The sequence below is a fragment of the Amblyomma americanum genome, chromosome 1 (genome assembly GCF_052857255.1).
Source record: "Amblyomma americanum isolate KBUSLIRL-KWMA chromosome 1, ASM5285725v1, whole genome shotgun sequence".
In the NCBI taxonomy this organism is placed as follows: domain Eukaryota; kingdom Metazoa; phylum Arthropoda; class Arachnida; order Ixodida; family Ixodidae; genus Amblyomma; species Amblyomma americanum.
This window is the reverse complement of record NC_135497.1, coordinates 454,230,257-454,249,284: the sequence shown is the minus strand read 5'-3', so window position 1 is coordinate 454,249,284 and position 19,028 is coordinate 454,230,257. Positions and strand designations below refer to the sequence as shown.

The following is a 19,028-nucleotide window of genomic DNA, read 5'->3' as shown; positions in this document are numbered from 1 at the left end:
GCTAACAGCAGTGTTCCTACCAGCAGAACTCGGTGGTGGATGTCTGTGATATTACCAGTCTTGTTTTATTGATATTTAACTGCCACATTGGCCCAGTGGCTGTGATGTTCAGCTACTGAGCCCGAGGACGTGGGATCGAATCCTGGCTGCAGCAGCTGCATTTCTACGGAGGTGAAATGCAAAGATGCCCACACGCTGTGCAATCTCTGCATACATTAAAGAGCCCCAGGTGGTCTCTCCAGTCTCTCTCATAACCCATGTTCAGCTTCGGGAAGTTAAACCACACATATTATACCATACCTTATTTTATTAAGTTTTTTTTTAAACCACTTCTGGGCTTCAAATTCTAGCTTTAAGTAAACCCATGCATATCAGTTAATGTCACACCCCTCATTATGCAGGAAGTAAGCTGTCACTGTCACTGTCACAGTCACATTTGTAATGCCAGGGTTTGCAAATGCCACCTACCCAACAGAAAGCAACATTCCCATGTTGTGAAGTTGCGTTATAAATTATGGTACAAAGTTTCCCAGTCCCGCAGATAGATTTATGTTGACTATTTGGGCATACAGCTTTCAGTTGCTGCAAAAAAATTATGGTTGATAAAATTCAATGAACTGTCTCTTTAATGTAGTTGAAGTAAGTGTTATGAGCCACAGTAACACTTTGCTTTAGGGTATGAATTAGGGGTAGCACTAATGGGGCGGCATTATTTTCTTTATGAAAAATTCGCTTTGCCCTCCTCCTCCTTCGTATGTGGTTGTTACAGGACCACATAAAACAGACGGCACGTTCTTGATAGTGCCTGCGGATGACATTCCCATGGGCTGGCCAGTGAATGCCAATTTTTTTTTGGTGGCAGCATCCTCTGCCAGTTACCCAAAGTATGACCTCTCAAACAGCTGCCACTTTAAAAGAAGAGTGTTAGCAAATAAATTAGAATGAACTGCAGTGGTCCTGCGAGACTTCAAGTCACAAAGAAAACGGCACGAAATACGGGGACAAAAGAGAAACAAACATGACAGGACCAGCACCAACTTACAACTGAATTTTATTTCGCTTAAAACCTGCCTTTTTGTAAGCCAACACGCGTAACATCCATGCAATCGTGCATTCGCAAAGTCACGAAGCCAACACACAGTACAGACACTGAAAGAGATCTAATACATGAAGCACGATAACGATAACGGTGACTTTGCAAATGGGTGATTGCACGGATGTTACGGAGTATTGGCTTACAAAAAGGCAGGTTTTACGCGAAATAAAATTCAGTTGTAAGTTGGCGCTGGTCCTGTAGTGTTTCTCTTTTGTCCCCGTATTTCGCGCCGTTTTCTTTGTGAATCATGAACCAGTTAGCCCAAACTACAGTTCTCTGAGGACAATGCACGTAATTCAGGCAGAAATTTGAGTGAAAAATGTTTGCTTGAGCGGAGATTTGTGTGTTTGGTGTGTGCAGTGTTCACTCCAACCAGTTCCCCGTGGTCACCATCGGAGCCGCCATAATTTCAGCGTTATCCTGGGCAGTAACTACCCGACTGAGCTGCAGCTGCGGTTGCATCACAATGAGGAGCCCTTGGCCAACTGCACGTGCGTATTGTGATATCAGTAAAACAAAGTTCTTCATTGTTTCTTCAAAATTTCATTACAGTGCAATATTTTACATTGTTAGCTGTTCTTAGTTCATTTCTGAAAAATGTGGCATTGGTGGTGTCTACATTGCCTTTTGAGAGCCCTCCAGTCCTGAAAGACTCCCAGAGGCTCTCTTGAGGGAGCATTCTCTGGTGGGTGCACTACTGGGCACCCACTGGTAAAAATTTATCTATGGCCCCAGCACCTCGCCTATCTCCTGGCACCTACCAAATACAAGGTGGATGCTTTAACACTAGGCCACTTTTATGGTGTCGTAGTGGTGGCATAGTGATTGAGCATCCACTCCATTATATCAGTTATATCTCCGTTGCTTCACCATCACAAGCCTGTTAACACTGGGTCATATGCAGTACATACTCATAACAGTCCTGTGACTGTTTTTTTTTCTGATGCCTGATACCTGTGAAGGTCAAGAGCAAAATTGAAATTGCTTCAGTAAGGCTCTCCTTATTCATATTGGCTCCACTTTTCACACTTATGCTTTTTATTGCAATTGAAAAGCCAACAAAGGTGGCACATGCAGTGGTGGGAATGTAGTGCCAGTTGTGCAAACCTACACCATTGCATTAAACCTGCTACTTGCTACTACACATTTGTTCTTTGGTGAAATTGCACCTAGGCTGCACCAGAGTACTATGCCAGTAATTAAGAGCCGTGGTGAATGCGAAGTGGCTGAGGCTACCCCCTAATATGCACAGGCATGATTCTGGTTCTTCTGATCTGTGAGACCGACAGAATCCAATCCCATCCTGTATCGCTTTATAGCCCTTTAGCATTTACTATATTAGTACACGATGTGCGTGTTTGGCACATCTGAAGAAAAAAACAAACTGAAATCATGAAAGAAAAACACGATATATTGATGCCAGCGCTCGTGCAGATGAAGGCGCCAATCAAGAAAAGAAAGAAGTGTTGTAGAAGCGCTCGTCTAGGTCTACACCACTGCTGACTCTCGGCCTGTTTAACGCCAACATGACTTTCAGCCGCTTAACACCGTGACATCTGTTGCAGGTGTTGGGTACGTCGTTAATGTACCGTATGTCTCCTTCAAGCTGCAATTCAAGCCCCGGACAAATACCCAAGGTAGACACGCCAATCCACTCCAACAGTCACCTTATCAAGTCTCTACTAAAGAACATGAGGCTATCAGCACACAAGTGAAAGAAATGCTCACAAACAATGTTATTCGACCTTCTAGGAGCCCGTGGGCGGCACCTGTCGGGCTTGTGATAAAGCACGGCACCTTACAAGCCTGCGTTGACTGCCGTCGGTTAAACATCACTAAAAAGGACGTGTACCCGCTGCCCAGAATTGACGACGCCTTGGATCACTTATACAACACCAGATATTTCTCCTCCATGGACCTGAAGTATGGATATTAGCAAATTGAGGTAGACGAGAAGGACCGCGAAAAGACTGCATTCATCACTCCAGATGGTTTGTACGAGTTTCAGGTGATGCCATTTGTTGTTTGTTCGGCACCCGCGACTTTCCAAAGACTCATGGATACAGTTCTTGCGGATTTGAAGTGGCAGACTTGTCTGGTCTACCTGGACAACGTCATTGTCTTTGCCCTGTCTTTCGAGGAGCACCTGCGTCACCTTGAGGAGGTATTGCAGGCCATAACGTCATTAGGCCTTACTCTAAAAGCCGAAAATTGCCATTTTGCATACAAAGAGGTAAAGTTTTTAAACCATGTCGTGAACCAAGAAGGAGTCCTTCCGGGTCCCGAGAAAACATCCGCCATATCCAATTTTTCACTGCCGCGTGACCAGAAGGAAGTTCAGCGCTTCCTCGAGCTATACGCGTATTACCGCGACTTCGTGGAGAATTTCTCTAAAATTGCCTCACCCCTTAGTGATTTGGCAAAGGCGCATGTACCATTCAAGTGGGAACCACCACAACAGAAGGTGTTTCGGAGCTTCAACGCCACCTGCAGTCACTCCCCGTGCTGGCGCACATTGATGAACTTGCCGACACAAGGGTCCACACCGATACGACCAACGGTGGTTTGGCCGCTGTCCTAGTTCAAATTCAGCGGGACCAACCATGAGTCCTGTGCCATGTGTGCCTGCCATATTTGGCACTTTACTTCAAAAGCTTTCTGGCCCGATCATTCTTTTTCCCCGGGCATATCTTTGAATTTCTTTCGGTGGTTTCTCACCAAATAAACATATTGATAAGTTTTGCACTCCAGAAGATCAAATACTGTACTGGAGGAAAAACCTGTTTTTTTACGAAATCATTTGCACGTAATGCACTCAAAGCTTTCCTTGGGATGAAAAAGTCTGAAGATGTTTCGCAGTGGCATATTGCACTGTTTCTTTTTTTTTGAGGTCATGCTATCAGCGCAATGTTTTTATATTAAGAGCAAATGAGTCGTTGTTCGTATAGGTAGTCACTGGATGCAAGTTTAACTTTGTAGTTGTTCTTGAGTGCCTTTCTTGGCTGATAGAGGGGTTAACATGTGCTCTGTGATTTTGCAGTTATCACAAACACCTTGGTGAGCACGGTTCCTATCTGCTGAGTGTCTCCAACGAGGGCCATTGCAGCTGGCAGGTGGCTGAGGAGCCAGTCAACATTTACTACCGTAAGTGTCTGTTAGTAAATACCGGACTGGTTCTGGACAAAATGGTGGTGCGAGGTTTGAGGTACTGACAGTGGCCTGCCATGCACTGCTGTTTGTGTTATATTGGGACAGGTTTTAGGCATTGAGGCAAGGTCGTGGTGGAGGTGGTTCTGGACGGCTTGAGATTAACTTAAAGTGCAACTGAAGAGGTTTTAGAATTCGATGATTTTAAGCGAGCCGAATGTGTGAAACTTGCAGGTAAAGTATGCGAAATCTTTTTGCGCTAGCCTTTGAAATGGTGATGTCATCATCGACTAAAGCGGCGTCGGCGTTCTAGCTTCTCTGCAGTACACAGCAACAGGCAGAGGCTGTAATGATGACGTCGCATACTGCGGCGCTGTTTCCGGCGAAGAAGCAGTTGTTTCAGATTAGAAAATGAATTCCGTCAAAGGCGAAGCTCACGAAGCATTGTTTGGCGGCATCGAAAGACGCCTGGCAGCATGTGGACGAAGGCAGCGGACATCTGAAATTCTGGCAACACTGACGTCACGCGAGTTTCCTCCAACGCATTGAGGAGAAGCCTGAACATTGTTCCCGTTATGATCGGTGATTACATCGAATGCAAAGTAGTTTTCCACTAGTATTTAACGTCCCAAAAGCGATTCGGGCTATGAGGGACGCCGTAGTGAAGGGCTCCGGAAATTTCGACCACCTGGGGTTCTTTAATGTGCACTGACATAGCACAGTACACGGGCCTCTAGAATTTCGTCTCCATCGAAATTCGACCGCCACGGCCGGGATTGGGCCCGAAAGACGCGGGTTTGATCCCGGCCGTAGCAGCCGAATTTCCATGGAGGCGAAATCCAAGAGGCCCGTGTCCTGTGCGATGTCAGTGCACGTTAAAGAATTCCAGGTGGCTGAAATTTCCGGAGCCCTTCACTACGGCGTCCCTCTTAGCCTGAGTCGCTTTGGGATGTTAAACCCCCATAAACCATAAACCAAACCAAATTGGTGATTACATCACCAATTTAAATGCTAGTGCAAAACTACTTTGCATCCTTTACCTAGAGGCTTCACAGATGCGAATTCTTGGATAACCTTGAATTTTCAATTACCATTTCACCTTCCCTTTAAGCTGTATGTGAAGAGAAAGCATGTATGTATATTGAAATCTAGGCACATGACATTCATTACCCTTATTGAAACATAGCTGCCACTGAAGGGATTAGTGCTTGTGAACTTATGCCAAGCAACTTGGTTACTGTGCCATTGTGCCCTGTTTGTTCTCGCTTTGTGGGAAGCAGCATTTCCATTTTAATGTTTTTAGCAGATTGAGCAGAACAAATTGTTGTTTTGACTGGCAGCTCAACACTTTGCACAGTACCTTTCAAACAAGTTTAGTGGTCTTGCTCTCTTTCCTGAGCAGAGACATGGTAGCTACTTGCTCTGTGGCTTGTTTATACCTGTTGCCTGAGCTGTAAGCTTATCTGTTTGGTACACTTTAGTGCTTAAGAGTGGTAATGCGGCTACAACACTTGTTTTCTAGTGATTTGGCTGGCGTGCCTCTGCTGCATGCCTTGTGGAGCCAGTTGTGTTATGCTTCCTTTTCTTGACTTAGCAATTACTGTTTACACTGTTTACTGGCTTTCAGCTGGTGCTGCTTCTGCAAATAAGTTGAAAATTCTTATTCTATTCTTTCTGCCATTGTATTCTTGCTGCTGACAGCAAAGTTCTCACTCAGGGCTCTGAGTTTCATTTACCTTAAATCGCATAGCCATTAGAAAGAGAAGGGAAAAATAAAAAATACATCATAAAATGCACGAAAAACACAAGGTACAAATGTAAATATGACGGTAGTCTAAAAAAGGCTATTACATAAAAGGTGCCTTAGTGATTTGTGGAAAAGGAGAGGGTCATTTATTAACCTGATGTCTTGTAGGAGACGGTTCCAGTAAGCTGATGTGGATGAACAAATAAAAGGAATAGTTGCTGTTGCTAGTGGCAGCATGAACTTTATGCACCGAGAGACAAGCATCGAGGGATGAATTGAGGATTTAGCTTTGGATGATGGTAGATGATGGTGATGCTCAAGAAATAGCTACAAATGTTTTTTTCTTTTGTAGATGTGAAGTTCCTTGTGCAGTCATAGTTGGATAAGATGAAGCATGCAGAGTTATTCTGAATTAGTTCAAGAGAAGATGTGTCAAAAGTTAAGGTTCCCATATAGATGAGCATATTCTCATGTAGGTCGAACTACTGGTTTGTATGTTGTTAGTCGGGCGGCAGTAGGTGCTTCAGAAAAATTTCAATACAGATAGTGTAATGTGTGGCTTGTGTTAATTGTTAGTAATGTAGTTTGTGACAGTTCCATGTAAGGTCAGATATCCACACCTTAATTCTGCTGACAGGCTGCAACAGATCTCAGATAGTGTTATTGAGAACATATTTAGCTGAAACAGAATTAGTATGTGACACATGCATAAACATGTGTTTGTCAGTATTGAACTGCACTAACACTGGTGGTGAGACACCAGTGTTAGTGATCATAGCCATCAATGAATAAGTAAATAGAAGCGACGGCAGAGTTGTACAGGTCACTAGTACAAATTGATAAAGAAGACCTAACTCCGAGCCTTGTGGTAGAGCAAATCCCATTGCCACTAGTGGGGAGTTGACATTATTTTCAGAGACAAACTGACTGCAGTGAAGAAAATGCTCTGTCCATGTCAGTAACATTTAGTGTACGTTTAGACTTTGAAGTAGGGGGTGTGCGAGTATTGAAATTTTTTAATTCGAATATGTAGAAAACATGTCTTTTTATATCAAACATCTGTTCAGCATAAAAAAAAAATTCAGAAAGAGATAAACTGGAAAATTTTGTTGTCCTTATTTTTTCCAACATAGTGTATGGTCCTTGCAACCGAAATAAACATAACTAGACCGACCCAGGACCATGCTTCAAAACTTGACATGCATAGAAATGTACATAGTATACTGCTTGATTAGACAGCCTAACGGTATGCGGCCTGTAAAGTGGCCATGCAAAATGAATGAAGGCCCCTAACTTACTGTGGCGGAAAATTTTAAATTGTGCGAATTGAGAACAAAGAATCTGCAAAGTTCCTCCAGAGACATCAACTGATTCTTAAGAATACACCAGAATACTCAGAGTCAATGTATTGTTGTAGTGTGAAGGCTTTTTCTTCTTTTTTGAGCTTTTCCAGGCTTTTAAGGTGGCTAAAGTGACCTTCACCACCAGAATTAAGAGCCACTAGGTGAAGCTAGTTTTCTAATGACCTTGGGGGCAAATTGCGCGGGAAGCAAATGCCAAGGAAAAGTGGGTTATGAATATAGAAAGAAGGCAGTGCAGGTCTTTGAGAAAGAGAAAGCACTGCAAGAGTTGAATGGAGTATGGAAAGCAACGAAAGACAAATGGGCACAGGGCCGGGCAGCTTTAAACACCCAGCAGGGACGGCATGGCGATGGCTGATGGCAGTGGCTGCTGAGGCTGTGTGCATTAAAATACCAAAGGCTTGGCTTTGCTCAATTGCGGCACATGCGTCTCAAGTGTCACCTATTAAATAACATCAGCGGATCTGCTGCTTCCGTACTTTAGCGTGCTATCTGTGTTTTGGGGAGGGGGGTCGCTGTGGTTGGCCTGAACAGTTTGAGATTGCGTTATAAGGGTTCTTTTAAAATTCTTCCGAAGTTCTCAAGCTCCCCACTGCATTAAGATAAAACTGCCATTTTTTTCGTGACACTGTCATTTCTACTAAAAAAAAAAATGTGGCTCTTAGCACACAATTTCATGAAAAATGCGTAAATCTGCGATTTTTCGAGAAATCACGGGAAACTGGAGGTCTTAAAAATGAGTAATAATGAAATCCATGAATTCACACTTGACTGACAACTAAAAATCATCATAAGTGAACAGCACGAACTGAGACGCACACTAAGAGTAGAATGGGCCAGAAAAGGAACTAGTACATGGAGTAGGATACACAACCGAACTAACTCAGCGCTGACTAACGACTGAAGTTCTATTTCCATGGCATCTTGTATAAATACACAGATGACGTAAAAGAGATCCCGGAACACAGGTGCCGAGACCAGATGAAAAAAAAACAAATGCTCAGATGCTGTTTACTTCATGATGCATCATAACCAACTAGCTGACCAAAACGTCTTAATGCAACTAAAATTGAAATAAGGGGTAGTAAAACCTGATTAATTCAGACTTCAAAGAAATGGAAGAAACGTCCAAATTACCTGACTTATCCCCCCCCGCCCCCCCACACACACCTGGAAAAAGCAACTGCTGTGAAAATGCGATGTCCTCAAACGGCTTGCAGCTGGGTTCAAGCAGCTGGCAAACGCATGGCCAATAACTGCCGTGCCATGGGCTGGCGGCGAAGTACATGAACCAAAATTGCACGACCAGGCTATTTGTTGGGCCTAGCAATGGGAGCCCCCCCCCCTGTCGCCACACCTGCAATTACGTGCACGTCAGAGGTGCGTGGTTTACTATGCAGGATTTTTACAGTCGCTTGCGCTGCAACTGACATCTCGGCCTGGCACCCCCTCAGGGGCCGATGCGAAATTCCGCAAGCTGGCTTTCCTGCATATTATAAGGCCTCTTCAATTTAGCTGCACTTGCTGCACTAGTTTCATGAAGTTCCGCAGCAGTGCTGTGGACGCGCAGTGTCAGTTCAGGCAGTTCATGTACAGCTTAGCACTGGCTGCTTCCGAAACGAAAGGTTGAGTGTGGGCCTGGCCATCTGCTAGCCTTGGTGTCGCCACTAAATTACAGCCAGCTGCATGCTGCGTGCGTGCATGCCCAGCTCACTACCCTACTGAATTTTCAAACAGTACATTGCAGTGAAGAGTTGCCATGAACCGGCCCCAGGAATTAGTTGTTTTACTGAAAAACAAAAGTGGTTGCATGTATTGCACTCAAATGTTTTACAAATGTGCGCTGAAATGCGGCTCATGGGGCTTGACTTGACCACTTAGGTTTACTATTCTGATGCCATGAACACCTGCCCACTTCCTCTTTGCAAGGAACAACTGTCATCATTTCTTCCAACCTACACGTGGGCTTGACCATATTGCTTGCACTACAGCTACACTTCCGTTCGGACAGGGCAAGACAGGCTCGAGAACTCATGCTGCACTAGGGGGGCATTTTAGCTCAACAAATACATAAGTGCAGTGGGTGCACACTGCACTGGCAAAACAAATGTGTCAATGCTGCACTCCTTGAGCTGGTGCAGCAAGGGCAGCCGGGTCTAAGAGATCTGTTAACACAAGTTGAACCCGCATATATCGAACTCAAAGAGGGTCATGAAATAGTTCGATATGTCGATAATTTGATTTATAAAAATGGCAAGTGATAGGCTTATCTGCAACCTAAATGCAAGAATACATTGAACTTGCACTAGTGACATGCTTCTTACAGTCACATGCTGCCTGCCGGCGTCCTAGCGGCACACCTCTCGCAAGGCATTGCCAGGTCTAACTTGTTTTGTATTGACGCCTCAGCGGATGGTTCTTTGGAGCTATCCACTGCCTATTATAAGATGCCTAATTCTGTTACCAGTACACTGTGAATAGAATAGCCGCTCATTACATTTAAAATACAGCTGATTTCCTCAATGCCTTCAGCAGCGAAGGATGCTATGCAAGGGCTGCTGTTAGTCATTAGTTAGGTTGGCTTCGCTGCATAACATCAATTTGGTGCGGAAATGTGTACAAGAGACCCAAGGCCACCCTCAAGCATATTCCACATTCACCTCATCACGGAGTTTCACAGCGCTAGCGCTGTGAGCAGGTACCCAAGGCCGTGCTGCCGACGCGTCTCCACGAGCGCTAAGGATCGAAGAATGCCGTTCGAAGTGTCACTTGCAGGGAAACGGCGCAGAGCTTGATATATTGGATGGCCGGTGAAATTGTAGTTCAATATACAGTGCGGCTTTCTTACACTTTTCACAGGATTTTCAAGTGGATAATCTGTGTGTTCGATATGGTCAATAATTTGGAATGTTCTGGTTCGCTATGTCGGAGTTCGACTACAGTTGACCAAAACGAGATGGCAGACCTCGTACTAGAAGAGTTGTGAAGGCGACAAGACGAGTGGCATGGCATTCAGTATGTGACACATTATGGAAAGATCAAACAAATAACTGCGCGCTTTCACGTTGTGATTGTTCAGAGCAGGTGGTCAGCTATCTTGCTCTCATCACGTATGGTATGTGGGAAAGCTCACTTGCGGAATTTCGCATGAGGTCCAAGCCTAGCAGCATCCGAATGTGATAAGCGATAAAGAAAGCAAAGAGGATGCCTTTGTATTGTTTTCCTAACACTTTAAACTCGATCTTCAGATAGTTTGCCGAGGTATTGTGGTTTTATTGTGACCGGATTAATGAAACTCAGTACGGTATTTGATTACTGCTGAATATTCTGAAATTCTCAAATATCAGTTTCTCGAAGCAGGTGTGAACCAAATAACAAACATATTCAATTCATAGTCAAAATTTTTAATATTTGCACACCTCTGTTTTGAAGCTTTATTAGTGAGAAATAGTTAATTTTGTCAAATGTTTTGGCAGAATCAAAGAAGATGCAGTCAGCCTGAGAGCAGTAATTTAGAATTGAGTGTAAAGAATGAGTAAATGCTAGTGAAGTAGAATCTCGATGATGCGGATATCAAGGGGCGGCGAAAAAAATTCATATCCGAAATTTCGTATCATCCAAGACGAACAAAACGCGATCTCTTTATGGCCAAGGGGCTACAGCTCACTTCTCACACTGTGCACAGTGCGACTGGCTGGCGATCGCTACTTCAGCAGTGTGCAGGCCACGCTGACTACTGCCTATATGTAAAGCATGACTGGCAGTCGCGAAGTTGGCGAGCAGTGCACCACTGCTCACTGCTGGCAGTGTGTACCACATGACTAGCGATCGTGGCATCGGGGATGTATGGGCCGCGCTCGGTGCTCGAGGGTGCAGTCGCGATTCGCACCTTCGTATCATCTGCAGTGGCACGGGAGAGTGTTATACCCCTGTCACACGGGACTTCTTCACAGCCTTTGCCGTAAAGTTGTCTTATTGCACTAAGGGAGGAAAACCGAAAAGGAGCAGCGGCGCTGCTACACGGAAAATCCAAAGGAGCTAGAGCGCGGCCTCCATGAATGCCAAAAGTCACCGCTGTGTGTGAAGCAGCGCTAGTAACATTATGAAATTAAAGCAGACGGTAGCACTTCGGCTAAGAGGATAAGACTAGTGCTTTCGTTTATGTTAGAAAAAGTAGCTATCACGATAATAAACGAGCGTTCTGAAGCTGAGAAACGGATATTTTGAAACAAAAGTTTCTTCTTTTTTTTTTTTTCATCGTTCCCGGTCTGACCACGGTAGGCACACTTTTCCGTTCGGCTCCTCGTTGTGTCTGAGAGGCGTGCTTTGTTGCTTATGTCCTTGTGCGTATTTCAAAGAAATTAGGTTGTGCCTGGTTAGCGTGCTGCCGTAATCATGAGCGACAAATCGCAAGACGTTAGAACGAAGTGTGTAATTGCCATGAAGAGCAAACAAAGAAAAAACAGCAAAGCGAGAAGTGCAAGCAAGTTTGTGTCGATGTGGCTGCTGAAAAGCGTTCAAGTCCTTTCTTAGCAGTGTAGATGTCTTAAGTCATAGCCTCCTCTACGGTTAAGTGCACTGTAATGCAAAATTAACCATTAATTAAGATAAATCAAATATTTTTTTACGTTTTAAAAACTAAACAATCCTTGTGGTCATTTAGTTTATTGTTTGAAGTAAGCATTGTTTTTTTTTTTAATATTCAAGAACTGCTTTAGAAATGCTGTGTACCATGGTAACTGGGGGTTAGCAGATGCAGTTCTTCTAGGTATGTATGTGAGCATTAGTGTTATTTTAGTTATTTTATTAGTGAACATGTCCCACTTATCCTGGGCAGAATATACATCAAAGTTCGAAAGGTAATGGTTGATGAAAAGGGAAGGTCCATTCGAAAATTAACAGCTTTATAATTTTAAATTACTTCTCATTTTTTGCGCTAGTGGGTACATTAATGTTAAACTGAAATTGTACAAAGCAGTGGTTGCCAAGACCATGTAAAAGTGACATGGAGCTAATAAGGTCTGCATTGCTATTAAGAACCAAGTCTAGACGGTTAGAAGAACCAGCAGTAGTCTTGTATGGGCCATTATTGATTTAATTGAGGTAAACAAAGAATTATCAAGAAATTCCTAGCATGGTGCGTGGAGTGGCACTCTGTGGCATGGAGTAGATCTTCAAATTATGGAAGGGTATACCCTAGTAGTGTTAAGGAAAAATTTGGATAACATGTAATAGTCATGTTAATAGTATCACGCAAATCACTAATAAAGATAGAATAGGAATCAGAGGGACAATAGCAAGATATCTTGGGCTACACTAAGCCACTAGAACCTCAAGTTGGCATTCTTTGCATTTTTTTGTGCAAACCAAGACGTGACAACAGTGTGTATTTTTGTGTCGGCCATGTTTGCTGGCAGAAGCAATTATACTGATGATGATGAATCAACATTTATTAAGCCCGAAATAAATCGGTGGTGCACGCAGGCACCAGATGGGGTGGTTCTCTATTTACGAGACCCATATGTTTCCAGCAGCTCCTGGCCCCTGTCCGTCAGTGCGAGCTGAATTGGTATAACAAGGTCTCCCATTGCTCAAGTGGTTGGGGATTGGGGGTGTTGGCGGGAAGGGGAGGAGGGGGGGGTCTTGAGTTTTGTGCACTCTGCCAAGACGTGCGGCAGGCTGCCCTTTTCTCGTTTGCAAAAAGGACAGAGCATATCGTGTTCCGTGGGGTACATGCAGTTCATCAGTACGGGATGCGCAAGCGATCCCACCTGCGCTCGACGCACGATCGTCTGTTATTGCCTGGTGAGTTTGGGGTGCGGTTCTGGCGGTCTGCACCTTTCCTCGCGGTACATCTGGCTAATGTCCCGAAAGCTGTTGACCGGGTGCGGTAGCTCTTCCGGCTCGTGCTCGGCCCGGATTGACATTTCTCGAGCATGGTAGTCGGCGATGATGTTGCCTGCTACCTGCAAGTGAGCCAGGACCCACACGAGCTCCTTGGCTCTTCCCGGAGGCTTGCACTTGGATAGAATGGCTCAGGCCGCGGAGGAAATTACCCCCCTGCGGAAGTTTCCGTAGGCTGTCTTTGAGTCGGTGGCCACGGTGTCCACGCTCGGCTGTACAGGTGCAAGGGCCACGGCCGCTTCTTCGGCAACTGCGTGGTCTGTTGTCTTCAGGGACGCGCTAACGATCAGCCTGTCTTTTGACGTAACCACCACCGCTGCACGGTCACTGTTTTCGGGGCGAGGCGTCCACGTAGAGAACCCTAGGGTTCTCTTCCAGCTTCCGGGCTATGGATTTGACCCGCGCAGTGCGCCTCTCATCGTCCTTGCCCGGCGTCATGTTCCGGGGAAGGGGTTTGGTCTGAATGGTCGTCTTCCAGTCCTCCGGAAGGGCCGCCTTGATGGATACTGGCTCGATCTGCCATCCTATCTTGCGTAGGACGGCTCGTTTGTGTTCCGTGTGACAGAGCCAGATTCTCTGATTAGAGAGGTGGGCTTCGATGAGCTCCTCCACCGTGTTGTGGGCGCCCATTTCTAGCAGTCTTTGCTTGGACGAGTATATGGGCATGCCCAGTGCTTGCTTCGTTGCCTTACGAAGCATCGTGTTTAGGGTGTCCCTATTCGCCTTCGTCAGCTGGAGATAGGGGGCGGAGTAGGTAACCCGCGACACGACGAACACGCGTACCAGGCGCATGGCATCGTCCTCTTTAAGCCCCGGTTTCTGTTAGATACCCTCCGAAGCATACTAAGTATCTGTTCGGTTGTAGACTTGATCTTTGTGACGGCGGCGGGTGCCTTCTCGTCGCTCTGAAGTAGTAGGCCAAGAATTCTAATCTGCTGTGTTGACTTGATGACCGTTCCGTCGATGGTGATGATCACGTTCGGCGGCAGCTCCTTCTTGGATTTTCCCGGTTGGATCATGAGCAGCTTTGATTTCTGGGGAGAGCAGCTCAGTCCGCACAACTTTGCGTACTCGTGCACGGTCGTTGCCGCCCGCTGCAAGGCTTCCTCCGTCCAGGCATCGGACCAGGCTGGGGTCGTCCACACCGTAATATTGTCGGCGTAGAACGCGTGGTCCACGCCTTCGATTTGCTTGAGTAGATCGGGCAGGGGCAGGAGGGCCAGATTGAAGAGCAGGGTCGACAAGACCGATCCCTGAGGTGTGCCCCTATCGCCGAGCTCGACAGGGTCCGACTTCTCTTCTCTCCCCTATCCTGAGGGTCGCCGTTCAGTTTGACAGAAAATCTTTTATGTAGCCAAATGTCTTTCGGCCACACCTGGTCTTGTTCAGACTCTGCAACACGCTCGCGTGGGACGCGTCAAACGCTCCCTTCAGGTCAAGGGCGAGTATTCCGTGTGGCGCGTGCCTCGTTGCGGGCTTGATGACCAGTTCATGGAGTTGGATCAATACGTCTTGGGTGCTGAGATGTTGCCTGAAGCCGTACATCGTCTCCGGCATCTGATCTGTTTTTTCGATGTGCTTCTGCAGCCGGCGAAGGACCATGCGCTCCATCACCTTCCCCACGCAGGACGTGAGGGAGATGGGCCGCATGTTGTCTATTGTGAGGGCCTTGCCGGGCTTTGGAATGAAGTGGACCTCGGTGTCCTTCCATTCCTTCGGCAACCGTGAGCTCTCCCAGGCTTCGTTGATGGGCTCTAAGAGGCCGCGGGCCGCAGTACCGCTCATGTTACCAAGAAGTTTGTAAGTTATGGCGTCCCTGCTGGGTGCACTTCTCTTGTTACTGTCATCTAGCGCTGTCCACAGTTCCGTCATGGTAAACGGCCGGTCCAGCTCTTCATTGTTGGGACCTTCGTACCTCTCAGGCACCGGGTACTGGCCTTTCTTTGTCTTCAGGTACTTCGCCTTCAGGTCTTCCAGGAGCCTGCGGCTGTCTCCCTTGTACGTGTTCAATACTTTGGTGAGGTTGCGATTGGTCGCAGTTTTGCTACTCAGCGGGTCGATCAGATGCCTCAAGAGATACCACGTCTTCCCCGTCGAGAGCTTGTCCTGCAGGCCGTCGCAGGTCTTCAGCCAATTTTCCCTACATAGTTTGGCCGCTGTCACCACTTCGCGCACTTTTGCTTGTGCTCCCAGGCACCCTTAGAGCGTGTGGGGGTAGCGGTCTCGATCACAAGGGAGATGCCCTCGACTCAGCGTGGCAAGCTCAGCCAGAGACCAGCTACCAAGTGACAAGGGGGTTGGTCGTTTGGTGCCCAGCTTTCGTCGGTCACAAGCCAGAGAATGGGTCGGAGCCAAAGGTTCACAAAACAAAACAGTTTATACAGCTAAGAGACAATACAGGGGATTTCACAATCACTCATACGAGCAGATACAAAGTGATTCACAAATACAATGCAACTCATGCAAAGTCACAATTCAACAAAATCTTCCCACCGAAAGTGCACTAACAGAGAGAGACAAATAAACAAAACACAATTTGTTCACCGGGCACTGCGACAGTCCAACGACCTGGGGAGCACGACGGGGCCGATCCGCAGGCTGGCGCACGTTGCCTCGCTGGTCCTTGGCTGGTCGAGTGGTGTTCTCCCGGGAGTCGAGCGGGCGCGTTTCTCGGAAGCTTAAACGGCGGCTCGGGCTAACAGACAGCGGTTGGAGCCCCTCATTTATAGCCGCAGTCCACGTCTGTTCTTCGCGCCAGGGCAGGCATGCACATACACGCAGCTTCAACTGCACAAACTCCTTCTCCTTCTTGCGCCGGGTGCGCGACCCCATTGGTCGAGCGCGGAAACCACCTTCTAGAGCAATCTAGGTCATTCGCGGCACGCTGAGTCATCGGCGCCGGAGCGAAGGGGGGAGGGTATCACTTTGGCACGGTCAAAGTTACCCCCTTTCCATCGACAACGAGCAAAAACTTCCGAGACATTCGAGAAAAATCGACGCCGCGCCAGCGAGCTGAGTGGAAAGTTACACAACTTCCGGGGCTCCTTCCCCGCTTTTTTTTTTTTTTTACCGCGCGCGGGCGTGATTGCTTAGGCGCAGCGCTGGGTTTTTTAACGATGCGCCGAATTTTGTGACAGCCGCATACTCGGCGATCTCTTTGTCCAAGACTACTTTACGCTTGGCCAGCTTTCTGTTGTGTCTCTGACGTTTCCACCGCCGCGTTAACGAGTGCCGGACCGCCCACATGTGGGTCAGTCTGGCGTCCACGTACGGCGTCTGCGACGTCATTGCGATTTCTTGGGTTAATTTTTTGAGGGCCTTCTTCTGGTCCCTCGCCCATTCGGCGTAGGTCTGTTGTGTTTCAGCTTGTCCCGATTCATCCTCGGACGCCTCTTCTTGTTCTTAGGTAAACTTTCTCTTGTCCCAATCCGTGATCTGCGCCGTCCCCAGCACAGCCCGATATCGGGAGCCTCAGATCGTGATGCTGATCACGCTGTGGTCAGACCCTAGGTCCACTTCTTCGCTTCTCCAGGAGATGTCTAGCGTGCCCGATAACCACGACAAGTCTGGCGTGGTGTCCCTCGCGACACTGTTGCCTCTTCTGGTGGTTACGTCCGGCTCGTTCAGGAGGGCCATCTCGTGATCCTCCATTGCTTTGGCCAGTGCTTTTCCTCTCTTGGACTGGAATTGATAACCCCACGTTGTGTGAGATGAATCAGGAGCAGCCTGCTCCCCGCCAATCCTTTCGCCTGGCTCACGATGCGGTCAAATTCGTACTGTCGTTGGGACGGCCAGCAGTACGCGCTCATTACAAATAAATTGCCCGAGCTGCCAATTTCTCTTGCATGAATTTCGACCAGCATGTGCTCACATCCGCCCTGCGCTGTGACATGTTGAGTTGCCGCCACGTTGCTGCGGACGAGCACCGCCGTTCCGTTCTCCGTGGGGTCCATGTAGGTGACGTACCCCGGGAGTCTTGGTTTCCCAGTTGCTTCCTGTAGAGAAATTACATTGGGCTTGTTTTCTTGCCCATCAATGTGTAACATTAGTTCCACTTCTTTGTTGCGAATCTCGCGGTGGTTTCATTGGTAAATTATGGTGGTGTCCCCCCCGGTGTTCTTCTTGTGCTTCTTTCTTGGCTTCGACATCATCCTTTCCCGAACGTCTTCAGTCGACTGCGCCTTTTCGCGATCGTGTCTGATTTTTTCGGCCCGCTCCTTTTTCAGGGACACGAAGTGGTTCCTCACCGATGTTGAGGGTAATTTTGGCCCTAGGCACTTGTGCCTCACTGATGGCGTGTGAGGCTGACTCTCGACAGCTTTGAGGCGGGCGTCCATTTTGCCTAGCCTTTCATTAATTTGGGAAATTGCGGCCAAAATGGCCATCAGCTTTCCTTCTCGTGGGATCTGTGCCGTTGCCGTGGTCGCGGTCTGTGCGGTCGCCGCTGCCTCTCCGCTCGCGGGGCTCTCTTCGGCGTCCATCGCCTCTTGATTACTTGATGCGCATTGCGTGGCCCCAGCCTCTCCCTCCATCCGCCCTATGCGGGGTGAGGGGGGGGTCCCTCCATGGCACCCTGCGTAAGCCTGCGGCGTTGTTTGCTGCCGTGCTGTTGTTTTGGGGTTTTTCATTTGCCGAGCTGCCGTTACTCGCCAGCGTTTCGATCTTATTCATAAGCGCCTGTATTTGGGCGGTCTGCTCCTGGATCTGAGCGTTTTGGCGCTCTATGATCCTCTTAAGCTCTATCACTTCACTACTGTCCTTTTGCGGATTCGCTTGTGAGTTAAGAGGTTGGGAGGGGGTGAGAGGTGGGAATTCAGTGTCGCTGGTCGGAGCGACGGGAGCCCTGTTGGTCCAGCCCACCTTTTTCTCGGCAATCCCTCGGCGTCCAGTTGACTCGCTCCGGGACCTCGAACTGTCCCCAGGTCCCGGCTGGCCCGGAAGCGCGAGCGCCGGTTGCTGCCACCGTTGCCGCCCCCGGATGGTGTCTTCGATCAGGAGCGACTCTGGCAACCGTTTCCTCCGCCTCTGTTGTTGTTGCTACGGCCTGGCGTGTGTGACCGGCCCCGTTGTTTGGAGTTGCTACAGCGGGGTCCGCCTGCAGGACCTCTCTTGTCTCGGTTCCTTCTCCCGGCGTCTTCTTCCTCTGCTCGGCGCCGTTCCCAGCGCCGCCGGCAGACGACGTAGGGTGTCTTGAAGCGGGCTTTGCAGGCCTTGTCCGCAGTCAGGTGTTTGCCTCCGCACAGGCCACACTTCGGGACACATTCGTGGTCTTCGGCGGGTTTGGAGATTCCGCACCCTCGGCAGATCGTGTTCGAAGGATCCGAGCACACGTCCATTCTGTGGCCCACTCTTCCGCACGCATAGCATACGTCGATTTGTTTTCTGTGCAACATGCACTCCGTGAGCAGGTTGCCGTATCTCACGTAATTGGGTACTTTGTGCCCTTCGAAAGCAATGACGACTGATCGGGCCTTACCAATTCGGTTTGCCTGTAGGGCTGTTGGGTTATGCTTGTGCACAACATTGGCTTGAATCTCCTGGGCCGTATCCTCGAGCGGGATGCCCCTTATGACGCCCTTCACCGTGCCGTTGGGGGCCGCTTCGTAGGGACTTACTTCATGCGCTGTGCCGCGTATGTCGATCCTTCCTACTGCAGCGTATCGGTCGGCGTGCTCTCTCTTGGAGGAGCTCACCACGACGATATTCTGCTGGAGGTTGGGGCACACGATGTCCTCACTTGCTTCACTGGCGGGGATTTGTGCCGCCACCGCAA

The 19,028-nt window shown here is 47.9% G+C and overlaps 1 protein-coding gene across 1 annotated transcript in view; it reads left to right on the top strand.

The window, feature by feature from the left end:
* The window catches only part of Hgsnat (Heparan-alpha-glucosaminide N-acetyltransferase), a gene marked incomplete in the record, with an annotated part of 126,907 nt that overhangs the window by 10,287 nt on the left and 97,592 nt on the right, over window positions 1-19,028 (top strand). Inside the window, 2 exon segments of the mRNA XM_077650670.1 lie at window positions 1,457-1,587; window positions 4,137-4,240. Of these exon segments, the coding sequence (XP_077506796.1) occupies window positions 1,457-1,587; window positions 4,137-4,240 (235 nt within the window).